This window comes from Cryptosporidium ubiquitum, assembly GCF_001865345.1.
Source record: "Cryptosporidium ubiquitum isolate 39726 chromosome Unknown contig_7, whole genome shotgun sequence".
In the NCBI taxonomy this organism is placed as follows: Eukaryota; Apicomplexa; class Conoidasida; order Eucoccidiorida; family Cryptosporidiidae; genus Cryptosporidium; species Cryptosporidium ubiquitum.
In genome coordinates, this window is record NW_021639830.1 from 396,606 (window position 1) to 416,761 (window position 20,156).

At 30.4% G+C, this 20,156-nt stretch overlaps 1 protein-coding gene across 1 annotated transcript; it reads left to right on the forward strand.

Moving 5' to 3' along the window:
• Nucleotides 1-458: 458 nt before the first annotated feature.
• Nucleotides 459-19,949, forward strand: cubi_00708 (uncharacterized protein; the record flags this gene model as incomplete). The annotated part of the gene is made up of 2 exons (XM_029017721.1): nucleotides 459-15,198; nucleotides 15,265-19,949. The coding sequence occupies 2 exons, from the start codon at nucleotides 459-461 to the stop codon at nucleotides 19,947-19,949; spliced, it is 19,425 nt and encodes a 6,474-aa protein (XP_028873519.1).
• Nucleotides 19,950-20,156: the final 207 nt, after the last annotated feature.

The window sequence follows — 20,156 nt, forward strand, 5'->3', positions numbered from 1 at the left end:
AAAAAAGAAGAAATTCAAAGAGTAAAAGTATTTAACTTAAAAATCAATTTTAAAAATTCTCCCAATCATAAGTTTCGAAATTTCACTTTTTCTGGATTTTTTCTGGATTTATTTATCCCATTTAAATTATGCACAGTACTAGTAAGTGATGCAGTGTTTGGCGCCTTTTGGCCACATGTTTGGCTCTGGTGCAAAAAAAAGGCTATGGATTCAAGCAGAAAAAATATTATAAAATAGTAAGAAAGTTAAAGAACAAAGTCGAGCAATAATTCGAAAATTGACAATTAATTGATGAATTAATAAGTTAAAGATTTAAAAAAGGAAAAGAATTTTCTCAAGCCTTGAATGAAAGTAAAGACAAAATAGATAGACAGGTAGAGCGTGATCAATCTAATAGTGAAAATTAAATGATTGGATTTTATAATGGATGAGCGTGTGTTTTGGTGTAGATAGAAAAAATGTTAGGATCTACGATAATTAAATCCCTTATTGGAAACTTATTAGAAAAGTTGGGATCTGATTTGCTAGGAACTTGGAATCTGGCTGAAAATATTGAAATTAATAGCTTCTCTCCTTTGGATATTGAGCTTAAAAACCTTCCAATACCTCAGATAATATTTGAGCTTGCAGATCTTCCATTTATCATTGTTTACAGTAATATCAGACTGGTTAAAGTTTTTTTAAGGACAGATCAGATGCCTAGTGAAGAAAATCCTTTGAATATTGAAGCTTGGGATGTGGATCTACAAATTAGATTAGCAAGCTTGGATGAATGGGATTCCAAAAAATGGTGCAAAAGGTTACTTAAATCAAAGAGAAAGAAAATCTTAAGATGGTATAAGTACGTCTCTCCTTGGTCTACTAATAAGGTTGCAAATCAAATTTCTCAATCCTTAGAGACCAGTATAGTTAACTCTCTAAATATCAAGCTGCATAATATTCACTGTATGCTGATAGATGATCATTTGGGTCCTAACCCTTTTGTAATTGAGATAGTTAGTGATTCCTTCTTTATTGATTCAGTAAATGATTCAAAAGTATTATCACAAGAAGAACTGCAAGGAAAGAAGTCTAATTTACTTCAGTTTCTTTGGATTCGATTTTATGGTTTTAAGGTTATTTTCCGTAAATTTGATCACCTTTTACTTACTTCGGTACCCAAAAATGTTGTTACTAAATTAGTTGATATTGAAGGAGATACAACTACAGCTTTAGGCGAAGATGATGAAACAGGTTTTTCAAACTCTAATCAACATGATTCATCATCTAATAATCATAATCAGAGTGGTTTTTTTTCCAAGATAAAGAGTTTGCTTCCAGTCTTTTTTTCATCTGATAAGACTGAAAAGCAAAAAATTAACTTTATGAGTAATTTTCTATGTAATTATGCTAGGCAAGACTCATCTCAATTTGAGATCTTTAGAGAACTTACTGACATTTCTGTTGGCTCTAAGGATTATTCACAGACTGAGTTTCCAAAACACACTCAGAATGGTAATAGTAAGTTCATTAAACTCCCAGAAGATCCTTGTTCTTGTGTCCAAGTAACTAAAGATCAAGGCATAGAATTACATATTCTATTTAAAAGATGGGATATTAGAGCTTTGAATGCTCCACATACAATGTTCGGAGCTCTTTTTAAAGATGAGGAACAGTACAATAAGTATATTTCCTCAAGAGAATGGAAAGCCAGTAAACTTATATTCCTACCAAATTCAGAAAAACACCTGGTAAGACCTCCATCTGTGGATGATTTTCCCGATGAAACTTTTGAGCTTAAATGTACTGAGGATATCATTTCTGTACTTTATAACTTCATTAACTACTTTAACCAGTGGTCATCTTTTCTTAAAGCTTCTCAATATATTTACAATAATCGTAAGACACATCAACAACTTGAGAAATACCTATCTTTAATCATATCATACAATAAAGGTTCAAAGGGAAATGCTGGTCCTAAAAATATTCCCAAAAATCTTCTCTCGGAAATTGAGACTGAGATTTCTATTAGGGATGTGATAGCTTTGAATATGTCAGCAAATGAATTCCTGAAAGAAAGTTACTCTTCAAAAGGAAATGAATTTTGGGGATCTTTAAATAAAAATTACAATATTGATCCGAAAGTTCTGCACGATTTTGTGGTTGAAAAAGTATTGTTAAATAAAATTCAAGATCATGATCAAGAAAAGGGTACCCAAGATCATAAAAATTGGATACCAGAATCAAAACACGTAGATTCAATGAAATTCTCAACATTTAATAAATGGTTTTCAAGTGAAGGAAAACTACATGTTAATATTCCCAAAGCAAGAATATCTGTCATAATGAGTGATGTATCATCTATTTCTTCAAAAATAACACCGGTACCGGATTGGATGAGACCATTATTATTTACAAAAACATCAAATGAAAGTTTAGTTGGAAAGATTTCCGGATTAGTTATGGAGTTTGATTTGAATATGATATCTGACAAGATTTCATTTTATCACAGACAAACTTTGATTGATATTTTTAGATTTGAAATTTTTGAGAATGAATTTGGATTAGTTTGTGGTTTAATAAAGAAATGCAAACCCGGTCTAGAAAATTCCAATAGCAATAGTATATCTTTGATGAAGATTCCATCACACACAATTAAGATCTTTCCAATAACATTCCTACCAAGTATAAGAGTTCTTGAGATTGGAGTTAGAGAGAAATCTTTCTCTAAAATGAGTCACAATAATAGTAGAATTGGAAATGAAAATGATCACAGTTATGGGAATTCTATGGAAACTTTTGCCAACAAAAGATTTAAAGAGGTGACTAAAATAAGTAAACTCAAACTAGTAGACTTGGATTACAAGGAAATATCATTAAATGAAAAGAAGAATCATGAAAAGATGCAGGTTAGAGCTGGATTACACATTCAAATCCACCAACTCTTTGGATGTACAGTATTTAAAGATAACAAAAAACAAGATTTCACGCAAATTCCAGGATTTTCTACAGATTTAGATTATTATATTATTTGGGATGAATACTTACCTCATTTTAATTTAACTACTTTGAAAATCTCTGACTTTAATTTACATGATCTAAAGAGTATTTGGAAAATAGGTAACCTTATACCTAATGTAACTTCTAACATTAACTCAATCATTTCTAGATCTCAAAAAGAAGAAGAAATTACACTGGTAAAGTCTTTAATGGCAATGATGAATCTCTCATCTAAAGATAATATGATATTTTCAGTGGAATTACACCAAATCAATATTTCCTCAAGATTCCCAAATACCATAAATTCTATGTCTAGATATTCAACCAAGAATTTATGCTTGGATAAACATCTTCATGATACATTAAGCCATCCTAAATGCCTTGGGTGTAATATAAGTCCAAAAGGTAGAAGAAAATCTACTGCAAATAATATTAAGGAAACTCCAGATTTGGGACTAATTACATTCAAGGTTGAAAATGATCTAACAAAATTGAATGGTGTTGAGGAAAATGTAGAAAAAAAGGTAACGAGGATTATTTCTGAAATATTAACATCTCCTGAAGACTTTCTCCAATCACTAAAAACATACAGAGTAATGGAAAGTAGTCAATCTATATTTAGAGGGGTTACTGGACTTACTTTAAATAGTAGCTTTGGGAATCTTGCAAGTTATGATTATGAAGAGGAAGAAATTAATCACATTAGTGAAAGTCTTTTATATAATGAGATCTTAAGATATTTACTTCAAAATGAATACTTTATTGAAGAGAATGTATCATTTACAGGCACTAAAATTTTGGTTTCAGGATTATCCTTTCAAATATGGACATCTACTAGAACTTTATCTCTTGAAATTGAGGGATTATTTATATCAATGCTAGCAAATAATATCAAAGTAGTAACTCATGATTTGAGACGAGACAAAATTGATGATGACGAAAAATTAATGATGACAATTAAACAAGTAGATAATATTAAAGAAGATCAACTTAAATTTAGAAAAGAAAAAGAACAAATAATTGAGTTTTTTTCATTAAAGAATGTTTCTTTTAACTTATTTGATAATAAGATGGATCTAAATTTGTCAAAAACATCTTTAAACGTGTTTCCTGCTATAGTAACTTTAATTAATGGTTATGAACTTTTAATATTCCCAAAAAAGTCTCCCTTATCGGATATGAAAAAAGTTTTTGAGAACATTTTATCCTTTAATAAGAATAAGATGAAGAAAACCAATAATACTAAAGCAGAATCTGGCTTTTTAGAGTCTTTGAAAAGTTTAAACCTAAAACTTGGAGAGATTTCCATTCAAATATATGATACTGAATGTCTTCTTTACCAATTTTGTCTATTTAATCTTCGTTTTAAATATATAAGTAATCTGAATAACCGTAACAGAGCAATAATAGATTTTTCTTTAGGAGAAATATTTATTCAATCTATCAACAATATTATACTTAAAGATCAAAACATGGGGTACCAACAGATCAGAAAAGACTTTTCAGGAAAACATTTCTTCACTCCAAGCGTGATATTTTCTAAATTATCTGGCCATCTTATACCTACTAGTCAAATTCATTCAAAAAAGAACTCAAAAAATCATTTTCCTTATGTATTAGTTTACCCAGATGCTTTTAAAAATAATGCAAATAGATTAGGTACCGAATTAAATGCGTCTCAAGATCCAGTTTTTCACTTGGAAATTAGAATCAGGGTAAAAGAAGTAAATTTAGACGATGAAGAAAAGGAAAATAAGGATTTAAGTTTAGGGAAAATTGAATACACTGGTGGTGAAGATAAGGATGGTGGAGCAAATAAATATGTGATTATAATGAATTCAAAGATTTGTAATGGTCATTTCTTCTTCACTGATGATGAGATTATTAGGTTAAAGTCGGTACTTTATTTATACAAGAGGATTTTTAACAAGTTTAAAGAAGAGAAAAATATCCTGTGGAATTCAGATTTTGTTTTAGAAAGAGAATCTCCTCTTGAAGCTTATAAGCTTGCAAAGCTAAATGATACTGATTGTAGTAATAATATTAACATAAATAATAGTAAACAACCAGATAAGCAGTTAGTTTCGGAGTCCTCGGATTTTTGTCAAAAATGCGGTGGAATTGACAGTAATTTAATGGGAGAGCCGAAAAACAAAGATGAGTATTTTGTGGAGTTCATTTTGTCGTTTGAAAACTTCTATACCCATTTATTGGTTAATTCTGATAAACTTTATAAAAGTAGACTTTTAAATAATGAAATACTAGAGATACATAGAGAAGCAGTGGAGTTCTCAAATGAGAGTCTTACTTTGGTAAGACCATTATACTGTTTTAATGATCAAATCTTTGATTCTAAAAGATGTAACCCAAGGACTGCTGTATTAACAGCTGAATCTATTGGTTTGAGATTAAATTTTTGTATTCAAACTTCAGTATTTACCCAGTGTGTAAGCAGAGATAAACTTTTGGAATCTAGATCGGGTTTTATGATACCTCAAATAGAGGATCAAAATAGTTGTGTTAGAGAATGGAAAATTAAGACAGGATTTAGGGAAATGAATATTATGGTTATTAGAAATGGTACTTGGGGAATGTTGGACTTTTCACTAAAAAAGATGAATTTAAAGCTTGTTATTTACTTAAGTAATATTTTTGAGTATAAAAACAATAAACAAAGCGAGGATATTTTAAGGAGATTATTTGAATGTATAAAACTAATTCTCAAAAAAAAAGCAACTAGAATTGTCAAGATAAAGTTCAAAATTCGAGACATATGTATTTGGTCAATATTGTACGAGAGAATCAAAAGTAATGGTAGCTCAAAACAATCAAATGGAACAATTACAACTTCCAGTACTGTAGATATGTATTTAACAAAGACCTCTTCTAGTTTGGATTATGTATGTTTATCTCCTTTGAAAAACTCACTATCAGAATATTCATCTTCTATGTTACCTGAATATATTACTGTTGATAGGAAAAAACATTTAAGCAAAGAATCAATAGAAGAAGAATTATTTCCAAGTTGGGAGTATGGCCTAAGCTTACCGTTACCGGTACCTTTTAATCATCCAGATTTATTATTAAATTGTAAACCTAAGATATTTCCAGTGTTTGGAAAGAGACCAATAGAAGGAGGGGATTTTGAGTTAGAAAATAGGTATAAAAAATGTTTCAAAAGTGGTAAGGAGGTTTACATTATCCCAATTATTACACTTAAGAGTAATGAAGTAGACTTTGGAAACTCTATGAATAGTCCAATTTCTATTGAAATAACAATTTCACCAACATTTTTGTCTATAGTCCCACTTGTCTTCAGACAACTCATTGATATATCTTTTATGTATAGTAAATTCAAGACTGTTAATCTTGATGAGTCCTTACTGGGTTCCAAAAAAAGTGGTAGATCTTATCTAAGCTTCAAAGCTATTCAAGATCAAAAAACCCTTAAGAGTCAAAGTATTTTTTTGAATACTCAAAAAACACAGGAGGAACCAAAAAATGAAGATACAGTTACTAATATATTGAAATCTTTTAAGAATATTCCATTTGCCTCTCTTGAGATTAAGTCCAAGTTCAATACAATGGTTATTATCTTTCCAGAATTTAATGATCTTGAAATGTCTGATAGCATTTCTTCTAGATATTTTGAATCATATTCAATGAAAATTGGTCAATTTAAAGAAGGTATGGATTTTCTTTTGGGTTCAAAAGCAGAAGAAAGTTCAGAAAAGAAGTCAGAAAACTCCATTAAAAGTAATTCTAATATTAAGAATGATGATTACTATATTTCAGTATTTTCAAACTCTTACCATCCAGCTATAGCTTTTAGTCATAACCTTAACTTTTTGTTTGCATTAGATACTGAAGAGGGAGAAGAGAGTTTGGATCATGAATCATTAAAAATTAGTCTGGAATTCTCCCAACTGAGAGTTCAGCTTCCATTTGTTAAGAATATTGGAGGTAACTATGTTATGGATGGGATGTCAGGACGTATTAGGAGTAAGGACTATTTTAAGATCGGTTCAGAAGATAACATAGAAGGTAGGGATCCAATTTTGGATATATTTATTCCTTCTGTGACCTCTTGTTTTGTTTTGTCTCGAAATATCCAAATTGAAAAAGACACAGATTTTCAACCATCAGATACTTATGGGATGTTGTTTGGTATGATAAATATACCAATAGTATTTGCAATAGATGGTGCGAGAATTCCAGTTATGGATGATACATTTATTTTAAGAAAATATGCTTTGAGAAAGAATGGAGGAGAAAATAACTTAAGTCTTTTAGTTAAGGATAGAGAACAAGTTCAGGAAGAAGGGATGGAGCTTAAAGGTGACTTAAATAGTGAAGAAGATTCCTGTTTTGCAAATTGTATGATGAATAGACCTGAGCTTCTTGGAATTATAATAAATGCATTAGGAGATCATTATCTACAAATACAGGCTAATATGAACAATTTTAGATTTATATTTAGTCTGACTACTTTTTCAGTTTCTGCTCCTTATATACAAAGGATTAAAAGTTGGTGGAATGATATTTGGTTAATTAGGATGAGATATCCAAGATGTAAAGGATCTACAATGAGATACTTTTTTGTAGATACTAGAAGTGACACAATTAACATTTCTAGCTTTGGTTTAACAGTTAAGAATAACAAATTAGATTATTTACAGGAAGATCTTGATCAGGAAAGTTTAGATCATGAAAATAATGTTGAAGATAAGGAATTTAAGTGGAGATATATCAAAGGTACAAATGAAATTTACAATATAAATAGGTTTGATTACTCCAATTATGAGATTACAAGTCCTTTATTTTTCCCTCTAGATGAGTCTATCCCTATTGTTTTAGCACTTCCAGTTACTGCTTGGCTCGAAGATAATGTTAGACCTTGGAATTCCCTTGAATTTAGGGCTCAAGATAATTCAGTTATCCAATTTGATGATAGGCTTAAAAGCTTTAATTTGGGTATCCTTCAGGAAGAAAGGAAAAATCTTTTATCTAAATCAAAATCTTTTGTCAAGGGGAATTCTTCTATTTCTTCAGTTCATGATCTAGTTCAAGATCATCTTGATTTATCTCAAAATATAACCAATCATATTTCTGACACAAAATTTCAGAGCGTGTTAAAGTTGGATCCGTTTTTGGTTTGCCAATGTATGCAGGAAAATAACTCATCTCAGATGAGATCCAATCATTCTGAATCAAATATGGTGCATAACGACTTAGCCGAATTCAATTCTGATGAGGATAACCTAGCTAGATTAGATTATAGATTTTCTGTAAATATGATGGAGGTAGTAGGAGCAGGGGGAAGAAGAAGAAGAAGTATGAATAGCGAAGATATTCAGCTTCTACACCATGATGGTTCCTTTGAATACTTTAATTCAGCATATCCAAACAAGATCTCTAAGTCTCAAAGGAAAGGAGGTGGTTTGTTTAATGGGTGGAACACTTTCAAACAAAGACTTTCCTCAAACTCTTCAGTAGGGCTATTACCAAAAGAAGATCTTAATTTTGATCAATTTGAGTTTAATAACAATTATGAGAATTCTAGAGCAATTAGAGGTAGACAAAGTACAAGTTTGAATAGTCATCTTTCTCACTCTTCAAAAAGGAGGAGTTTTAGTTTGTTTAAAAGAAGGTCTTCCAATGAAGTAAGAAATAACAGCCAAAATGGTTATCATCCAAACTTGTCCCCAATTAATGAGAATAATCCTCATCATAACAATTCAAAAAACGATCTAAGATCTGGTAAAGATCTTAAACAAAATATTGGTATTGAGGAAGAGAAGATCTTTAAGTTTCAAATATCACTGAGTAATTTGGAGATCTGGTTTCACAGAGATAATACAAAGGAGAATATGAGTGTAATTAGTAGGGAAAATTTGACTAAGGATGAGATTGAGCAACTTACTTTAGAGGAGGTAGCTGTGGATTGGATGTCTAAAGCCGTATACTGTGTTCCAGCCTCAAAAAGTAAGAGGGAAAAGAAACAAAATAAAGATGTTTTCAAGATCCAAATTTTGGACCACCATGAAAGAGAGGTGGGAAATGCTGATCCTACATTCAATAGCCATGATTACAAACCTGAGGGTGAAGAAGAAGAAGAAGAAGAAGAGGAAGAAGAAGAAGAGGAGGAGGAAGAGGAGGAGGAGGAAGAAGAAGAATTCATAGAGAATGAGCAGAATTTTGACAAAGTCTATGACGAATTTGAAGACGTGTACGAAGCTGGAGAGGAGAGTCTAGTTGTTAAAGTCAAAAGGCCTGGAGAAAATGAAAACAATCAAGTAAAATCTGATCTTCCCATAAAAAACAAAGAAGTTCACTTTTTCGACCTAGAAGAGGAGGGAGATGAAATTAAAAGCAAAAAAAAGAGACGGTTCCGTCTGAATGGAAAGGATCATGGGGAAAGTTTAAGATCAAGAAAGTTGTTTACAAATTCCTATGAGATCTTTGCCTTCAGGAAAAGTATATCAACTTACGACCAAGCAGATTATGATTACATTATTAAATCAAATAGGTATGGAAAACGTCAAGAACTTGCTGTACATCGGTATCTTAAACTCTCCTATTCCAATTACTATATACCTTCCATTGGAATAGATAATAAATTAATTAAAGCTGTTGAATCAGAACCGAGACAAGAATTTGGATCAGGATCAGAACCTAAACGACGCCAAGAAGCTTTAAGATACAAAATTAGAAGACAAGATATGGGAATAAGAGGATCTGGAAAAAAGGAAAGCCAGTTTATGAGTGGAACAGCATTCTCAATTCTACTTAGTTTTGAAATTAACACAGAGATGATGAATGAAACTTTTCAACTTTCTGGTGAATGTAATGAGATGAGAATCTTACCAGGATTCCCTGTCAAAATAAAAGAGGAAACCTTAGTACAGTTTGGAGTCTTACCTGATATATCTGGAGACAAAAAAGATCTTAAAAAAAATTGTCTTTGTAATTATTGCAGAATTACTTCTTTAAGAAGATACCTATATTTACATACTTTGAATGGAAGAAATATATATTTAGGCTTATCAAAAACGGTACCGAATTATATTAAAAAAGATTTTCTCTTATTTATTAACCATTTAAAGATCTTCTCATCTCCAAATGGAATCAAAAAATCAAATATTTCAAAACATTGGACGAGTTACCAAACTGAGATAGAAATTGTAATAGATGAAGTCACTATTTCAATTTCTATGGATATTTTACAAGAAATCAAACTATTTATTAATTATTATAATGATATCAAAGATTCAATACTTTACTATTCTTTAGCTTATTCTAAAAGTGGTAAATCATACATAACTCCTGAAGCTATTTTAAATCCTTACTTAATCCAACAGCTCTCTTCTTTAAACAGAATTGAAGATCAGGTAAATACCACATATTGTAGAAGATCTATTTTGAATCAGGTATTACCTACTATAACAAGTATAAATAGGTTAGGATCTAACTTGAAAAGTTCTTATAAAGATGGAGAGAATGATATTAGTGATGAAAAAGATACATATATAGAATCTAGAGATGTAAGTTCTGATGAGTTTTCAGTATCATCCTCCCAATCCTCAAAATCATCTAGATCTTCAAATTCTATGCAAGAAAACCAAGTTATTCTTCTTTATTATTTGGGATTTCCACTTCCTCATTCTAATATTAATTTTATTCCTGAATCAGTAAAAAGACATTTAAAACAAGAAAGATTGAATTATTTAAATAAAAGTAGAAGATATGGGATATATGCAACCAAAAATGATTCAAGGATACCTTACTCTGCTGGAGATTTTGGCAGAGATAGTGAATTAATAGATCCAGTTATTGGAGAAAAGGTTGATTCAAAAGATGATAGTGAACAAAATAAGGTTTTATTGTCTGAGAATATTATATATTCAATAATAACAAATCTAATCAAGTATACAAGTTTATCATTAGAGTGGATATTTAAAGGATTAAAAGATCAGTCATATGATAGTATACCTAATATTTTTGATAGGTACCAATTTTTATCTTTATTAAAATTACCAAAATCTCATTTTGAAAAGATCAGACAAATAATATTTGAATACCGTCTTTCTTCTTTTAATATTGTCATTCATAATGATAATATTGATATTCTAAAGTTGAGTATTGATAATACTAGATGCCAGATTAAGTTTCCTGAACAGATATCATGTAAACTTGCAGGAGTGGTTAGTGCAATAACTCATGATCCTATAATGGATTGTATGATCACAATAGTACGTCCTTTCCCATATACATTGGAAATGTCTTTATCTAAACAAAAAGAGAATTTTGAGGGAAATATAGTGAATTACAAAAATATTTCACTTTCAGAAATAGATCTTGCTAATTATTACTTATCATCAAGATCTTTATTAGATTTGAGTCCAATACTTGAGGTTGATTTTTGCACAGAATCAATTTCTTTGGAACTTACTTCAGGATTTCTTCAGAACCTTAGACTTATTTTAAGTGATTTAAAGAATCCTCATCTTCTTGGATTAGTTCACGCTTATGAGAGGAGAATCAATTCTGTTAGGATAATTAATGATATTGGCCAATCATTTTTAATTATTCAACCAGTATCTGTTTTAGTTTATAATAGGGAAAGTAATGATAAAGAATTAATGGAAGAAGAATCTACAAGAAAAGGAAAGATTAAAAAAAGAAATATGAGAGAAGAGATTAGAGGACTTAGAAAGTTCTTTTTGAAATCAGGAGATTATTGTACTGTTTCTATTAAACTTCCAGTTTACATGGCAGTTGAGAAATTTACTCATAGAAAAGGTCAGAAGACAGCTGCAAGGATACAGGCTAATAGAAACAGTGATTATAACAGAATGGCATTTAGTTTGAAGAATCAATACCATAATAATAATCGCTTGTTGCATATAGATGATCATGAGCAACATTTAAATGGGTTTTTGAATATAACATCAGCTACAATGAATGGTGGGAAAATTGATTATAGAAAGAAAGTAAAAGATGAGAAAGATAATCATGTGATTAATTTTGAAAGGCTATTAGACAAAAGGGGAAGGGATTTGGATAGTTTGGAGACAAAAAATGAGAAAAATCTCAAAAATAGCTCAGGCGTGATTTTGAGTGACATAGTGAATGAATTATGTACATTAGGAATTCCAAAGAGGAAAAAGAAACTAGGAGTAAAGTATTTATGGCTGGAAGACAAAAAGTCTGAGCTACTATATGGTTCAACAGGATTAGCAGAATCGGAATTAAGACAACTTGCAGAACAGTTAGAGTTAACTACTCCAGCCTTAGGGATGGCTTCAGAAGGGGTAGAAATGATGATTCACAGATTTTTAATATCACAATCAACATGGTCATCAATTGGAAAGTTAAAAGATGATACTTTATATAGAAGAGCTTACAGGCTTGGAATTTTGGGATTTCTTTTAGTTTTAGAACCAGAATCTGGTACTTCTCCAAATGAATGGATTTGGACATTAGGTACATGTGTACAGATAGAGAATGCTACAAATACAGTATTTAGAGTTACAGCAAACTGGAGGCATGGAATTAGGCATTTATGTGGTGCAATTTTCACTGAGCCTTCAAAAAGGAACAAAGAAAAGGAGTATAGTTCAATGGATAATCAGCATAATCATAGAAACGATTTAATATTCAGTAAGAATGATAACTTGAATAATGGTATTGGTACTGATATTAATACTGTTGGTACAAATAAACAATATGGAGTTAAATATAAAGGAAATGAGAGAAAAGATCACGATAGTTCTTCAAATCGTTATTTCCCGTATATAGACATCCCTCCATATTCAAGAAGATCTATTCCTTTGTCTTGGTTTTTACTAAGTGATATGGAGCCAAGTATCATTCCTATTTTAGATTATAATGACATAGATGACTATGATGATGATAATGTTGATGAAAATGATCATCACATTCACAGCAATGAAGAGAATATAAAGAGAGACTTTAGTTATAAAAGCTTTGGTGAGGATGAAGAAATAGGTGGGTCAGTTAATAATGGAGGTAGATTAAGGAGCCAGAATGATCATAATGATAAGAAATTTTTCTCTTCCGTGAACAAGCAAAAACATATTCACAAGAATAAGAACAAAAACAAGGACACATCTGAGGATTGTGGAGCTGGAACTGGAGCTGTGACCGGAGCTGGAGCTGGAGCTGGAACCGGAGCTGGGGCTAGAAAAAAAATCCCAGTAGACAAAAAGTCTGTGAAAAGAATCCAGTCCAGGCTACATTCAATCCCATTCACAATATTGAAGATGCTTATTCATGAGATTATGGCAACTCAACCTGGTAATGTTACTAAGGCTAAGCTGGTAAATGAGGTTTCCTCACTTACATTCGAGTCACTTATGGCTTTTAATTGCCAGGTAGAGTGCATGGATATCCCAACATCAGATAAATATGTTACCAGCTACTCATATTCTATTAAACTTACTCCATTCCTTAAGCTAACTAATTCCTTACCTTTTCCCATCCAAATTCGTTTGAAAATGGCGGGCGGGCTCAATTTGCCCGCCCTTGTGGGAGCTGTGCATGACAAAGTAGAGTTTGACATTCCAAATATGGCAGATTTTACAGAGAACAGATTGAGATCATTAGGTTTGTTGAATAGTCCTTCTTTACCTTCTGTTGCTATTCCGAATGGTTCTTTAACTACTGGTGAATTTGGATCTAAGTTTTGTTCTGGGGATTGGAAAAGCCACTCAGTTAATAAGAATAGTGATTCTAATTATAGTCGCTTAAGGCGCGTTTATCAGCGCGAATTTGCTGCACTTATTCAATTTTTGAGTGGCAAATCTGTGGATTATATAATTCAATCACAACAAGAATTGGAGCTTCCAATATGCAGACAAAAGATCAACTTGGTAATTTATGTGAATGGAAGTCCTTTGGAATACTGTAGTTACCCATTATTCACAAATACCCATGAATCTACAGATTATATTCAGTCTTGTAATGCTCAAATTAGTGAATTTATTTATAGATCTGAGCATATATCTATATCATTTCCATTTGGAAGCACTATTTCACATAATGTAAGCTTACGTCGGGTTTCTGGAAATCCTTTTAATGCTTGGAATCCCTTTTATAGCCAGTTATTACAAGAATTTTTTAGTAATATAGGAGATTCTGGAAGAGAAAAACTTGCAGATGCTATTTCTAACTTTACTATTAGTGTTTCAACTTCAACAAAAAGAATTCTCTTTTCTGCTCTTTCTAGAGTAGAAAATACGACAGATTCAATTATTTGTCTCTTTTTTAATGATATTACGAATACAAATAATTCTAATAATATAAACAGTAACAATGGTATTATTAGAAAAGAAGGAGTCATCAAAATAAAGAATGCTAATCACAATAATAAATTGATGGAAGAACAAGAGAAACAAGAACAAGAGATTCTAGATTTAGAAAAAGGTTATGAAGAAGGGTTGAAAGGACAAGTAGAAGTAGAAAAAGATGATAAAAATGATATATATTCAAAAATGGATAGAAGTGAGATCGTATCTTTGTTGTCTACAAACTATAAGATTGTTCCTCTTCCTCCAATGTATAGGTTTTTTACATCTTTGGAAACCTTAAAAAACATGAGAATTGGGTCATTTACTTTGGATTTTTTTACCAAAAATTTGAGGATCACTACTAGAGTTAGAAAAGGAAGTATTTCAGGTTGGACTGAGTTTAATAAGATGGTCTCTAGTAATCTCCTTATAAATTATATCTCAAAACTCTCTTCCAAGTATGATTTTTCCTATTTAGGTACAAGTTACTCAATTAAGTTACCTTTAAATCCAATTTCTGAATCAAAGAAACAAAATAAGGAAGAAGAACAACAAACAGTTTCAATTGGAGTTATTACACATAACAATGATCTACTTTCTCAGCTTAACTGTCCACTTGTATCATTTTATAACAAATATGAATTTGTATCACAACTTCCATTCCCTATAGTTATTCATAAATTCACTAATTCAAAAGAAATGCACCAAACAATAAGGACTAAACACTCTAAACCATTAGATCTAGAATCTGATATGAGAGATGCGAGCATTATTTTTTTCAGAAATAGTAAGGAAGCTGAAGATTATGATGGAAATCATTATGAAAATGATGATCATTTGAATAATGGTAGTAATAATCTTAATCAAAACCAGAATACAGCTTTTGGGGGTGAGAATTTAGTTAAAGGTAATTATAATAAAAAATATTATGGAGATTATAGTGATCATGAGAATAATAAGAGAGATCATTCAGACCAGATTACTGGAAACCTGGATTCTTCTTATATATCTAGAAAATTTGAATCTAAACCTCAAAAAGCAAGTAAAAGTAAGAAAAAATATCACAGATTTAGCTCCAAAGACCTCAAACTACCACCAAAAACATCATTATCTTGTGATGGTGTTTTGTTAAGACCTAATGAAAGAAGACCTTATCACGGGAATGATCCAAATGTTTGGATTTGTAAGCCTATTATTGAAGGCAGTTCAGAACCTTTACAAGCTTCAAAGGAGTTTTCCTTATTTTCTGGTCACAAACTAGAATATACACCTCAACTTAATAAGTTCCAAATAATACTCCATCCCCAGCAGATATATCCAAACCATCAAAAACATGATCACCATTCTACAATTGGAACAAATCAAACATTATCATCAGGAACACATTCTACAGTTGGTAATTCTAAGTCTATTCATCAAACACAAACAATTGGAAGTGGAGGTACCACTATAACACAGATTAATGCTTCAAATCCTCTTACTACAACATCCGCTTTAAATGAATTAGAAAATAAGAATCCATTGTTAATTACTATTCAAATAATCCCAGCAATCTTGGGTAACACAACCTCAGGATCAACAAGCCTTAGAGACTCAGCTTATTTTGTGATCTTTTCTGTAGCTGAAGCACCATTTTTTGAAATATGCAATCTCTCAAACTATTATATAGCTTATGACACTCCAGAAATCAGCAAATCTCATAATTACTATTACAGATCTAAAAAAGCAGTATTGGAAGCAGTCAGTGTAGGGACATCTCAACTAGAGGATTTTTCTAGAACAATGACTAATAATAACAATGATAGAAATTCAGCTAATGGAGTATTAAATCAAATCAAATCAAAGAAAAAGACTTATGTTAATCATACATATGGTACTGGTTATGTTTATCCAGATATATTTTCAGCAAAGAGTGCAGACATAAGCGTGATACCACCAAAGACAAGAATTCCATATATTCCAAAGAATTGGGATTGTGAATTTGTTGGAATCAGACCATTTAATGTAAGAAAGTCTGCTTGGACTACTCATTCTGTTACTTCTATCAAAGATCAGATTAGTGTAATTTCTTTTATTAAACTTAATGAAAAGATCACAAAAATGAATTCAAATCAAATCAATGTTAAACATTTAAGTGGAGTTAATCAAAGCCATAATCAGAGCCAATTACAAGATTCAAAAATATCCAATAGATTTCAGAATCCATTTACTTCAATGAATATCGTTTCTAACACTGGTTTAAATAGTATGCAAAGTAAACCTAAAACTGGAAAACTGTATGTATTTTTAATGGTAAATTCTAAAGGTACCAGAGTATTAACTATTATGGATAGTAGAAAATATGCTGAAAAGCTTTTAAATGGAAATATACTGAGTACATCAAATAGCTCTTTTTGGGACTCAAATATTGAAAATCTTCTAAGTTTGAATTCTAATCAATATGGAACCAATGAAGAAAATGACAAAAGAATTAGAAAAGATGTTAAAGATCAAATAATATCTAAACAAATCCAAAGTGAGAATGGCTTTGAAGCAGACTTTAATCCAAGAAGAAAATATCAAAAGACTAACCAGTTACCATCAGTAAGACAGAGTAGAAATTTAAGTAATATTAATAGTACTGATACAAAATCTCGAGACAATTTAAGAGAGAATGCTTATACAAATGTTATTTCGAATAGTAGTGGTAATAAGTTAATCTCAGGAAGATGGAGAAAGATTTCATGTATTGGATTCAAAGTATCTTTCTTTATTCCAAGAATAAGTATTTCTTGGATTCACCAAAATGAGCTAGTTTTAGTAACTCATGGATCACTATTTCATGTCTCAGCAAATATTTTACCTCAAAATATATATCCAATGTCAGTTATGAATATAGTATGTGATTCATTAATGAATATATGTTACAAATTGGTAGGATTTTCTGAAAATAAGGACTACCATAAGAATCCAAAGATTGATTCTAAAATTGAAAAGTTAAGAATAATAAGTCAAGATCATTTGAATAGTAATAAAGCATCCATCTCTAATCAAAAAAAGAACATTATGGCTTTATTTACAGATAGAGTGAATAATTTATTTAATAATACTAACAAAAAGAAACAAATCTTTGGTAAAACCATACAATTGGATGGAGACAGTGATTCTCAATTGTTATATAATAACTCAGGAGAACATAACAGGATTGATTATATTTGGAGAAAAGGACACAAAATTAAGAAAATGTTAATGAATCGTCTATTAAATGGTGAGAATAATGAACATATAAATAACTTTAACACAGAATTGGATGAAGAAAATTATGAGATTCAGAAGAAACAATCAGAAGGGATTGGAAGAGAAGGAGAAGAAGTAGGAGAAGTAGGAAGAGAATTAATGAGCATATATACTGGAAGCAATATTTATTCGCATGATATTAGAAATACAAGAAATAATATGAGCTTTCCATCTACTAGTTATAATTCTTATAATAAAGGCATGTCAAGTTTAAATGATATTTCTGAAGAAAGACAGTTTGAACTACTTAGTGAAAATATAAAGGAGATTTATCAGTTTTTAAGTAGAAACTTAAACTCTATTGGTGGATCAGTTTCACCAAAAGAGAATCCAACTTTGAATAATGTATTAAAGTTATTGAGAAAAGTTTATAAGAATTGTGTTAGTAACGAGAAGTATATAAAAAAAAAACTGAGTTCTTCAAGATTTTATGGAGATGAGGTAAATGAAGGAGTTGATGATGGATTAGTATCTTTAAGATCAGAATTTCGAACTTCAATTGTAGGAACTTTAGACCAGTTATATAAGGATAATGATGAGACAGACCATTTAGGTAATACATATGATCAAGATCTAAGCTTGAAATACTATGAGATTTATGATGGAGTACTGATTTCACTTATACATATTGTAGTTTTAATTTCAAATTATATGGAAGAAACTTTACTTACAAGTGGAAAAATTATTCTTAATTTAGGACTTTCTTCAATTCATATTGATCATTTTTTGCCAGGAGATATTCCAGTAATATTAAAGACTTCAACAAATAACCAAATTTCAGATAGAACAGAAAGTATAAGACAAATTAAAGATTCAGAAATGAAAGATTATGATGGGAATGAAAATTTGAATATTAATTTGGAATATGATAAACAAGAAGAAAAGTTAGGAAAAAGTAATAAAGAGAAAAAAAACAATATAAAAGGTGGAAATAATAAAAAATTAAATTCAGTAAATTTAAGAGATTTGAATGAAGAAAATATAATAGAAAATGAAATAAATGTTATTAGTGATGGTGGTGGTGATGATGATCTTGGATATGAAGAATTTGGAAGTAATTCTGAGGACTTTATGTTAAAATACTCAAAACATAATGGTAATTTTGATGATAAAATAGTGAATATAAATAATGGGAAAAATTTGGAAAGTAAATTCTTTTCATTAACAATATCAAGATCCTTAATGAGTCCAATGTATGCTCCAATATTTGATGAAATTAATATTACTGTATCTCAAATATGTTGTAATTTAGAAAGGCTTGTTGTTCAAACTTTATATTTTATGATTTCAAAAGAAATTGAGAATATGAATAATATAACATATTCAAGACAAAAGACTTTGTGGATGCATTCTAGTAGACAAAAGATGGTAAAGAAAAAAAGTCATAGAGAAATGAATTATTTGGGATCTCTTGTATGTTATGTATCAGGAGGATATGGACTTCCAATGTATATTACTAGAACTCCATGGGATCAACTTAAAATAGGAAAACCTTTATATATAAGAACATTGAAAATTAGTGATATTATAGTAACAATTACTATAAGAACTTCAGATGATACAATAGATATTGATACATTAACCCCAGAAGCTTTATTGTTTATGAATATATTACCATTAGATACTCCACATATGATATTAAATGTGAATTCACTGAATAAGAATGCATTAGTTGTTGATATTGCAGAATTCTTTCATTTTTTGGTTTCATCTTATTCAAGACAGTTAAAAAGAAGAGTACTTCCTTCTTTAGGAGTGACACATTTGGTAGCAATATATTCAGGTATTAAAAGAGGATTCAAGGCATTGTTTATTGAGATTAAGAGGGGTGTAACAGATGATGATTTAACTTTTGTGGAAGGATTTATTCAAGGATTTAGAGTTGGTTTGATTCACTTTTTCAGATATTTTTTAGGAGGAGCTTTTCAGACAGCATCTGTAATATTTAATTTTGGTCATAAATTACTTGGAGGAAGAAGGCCAAGACCAAAAAGTATATTGGATGCTATTTGGAATGGTATTGTTGGTATGTTTATGGACACTTTCATTACACCATGGATATTGTTATATAGAGATCCTACAGAAAGTTTTAGAAAAACGAATAAAAAGAGTTTATTTATATTAACACTTATATTTTCAATAATTAGAATAGCACTTTCTTCTTTGTTTGGAGCTTTGAATTTGCTTGCAAGTATTACTGAGAGTTTAGCAACTACATTAATTGGAGACTTTGAACAGTTTGTTCACGTGAAATCAAGGGCTGAACTAATGAGTGAGATTGAGAAAGACCGTATTCTGAGTCAGGGAAAAGAGGAGAAGAAATTTATGGAACACAATACGGAAGACCAAGATTTTTCAGATTTTGAGTCTGATAAGGAGTGAGAGAGGAGGGAATTCTATAGAGAACTTAAGCTGGAAATAGCAACACTTAGGAAAAATTGATTTTTTTTTTTACTTTTGGTTTGATTGATTGAATTACCGCATTAAAATCACTTACTAATAATATAATACTATTAAATGCATGCGCCTGGCAGGCGCTCAATTTTTAAATTGCATGCGTTGTCCACATAAATTAAATCAATAACTATT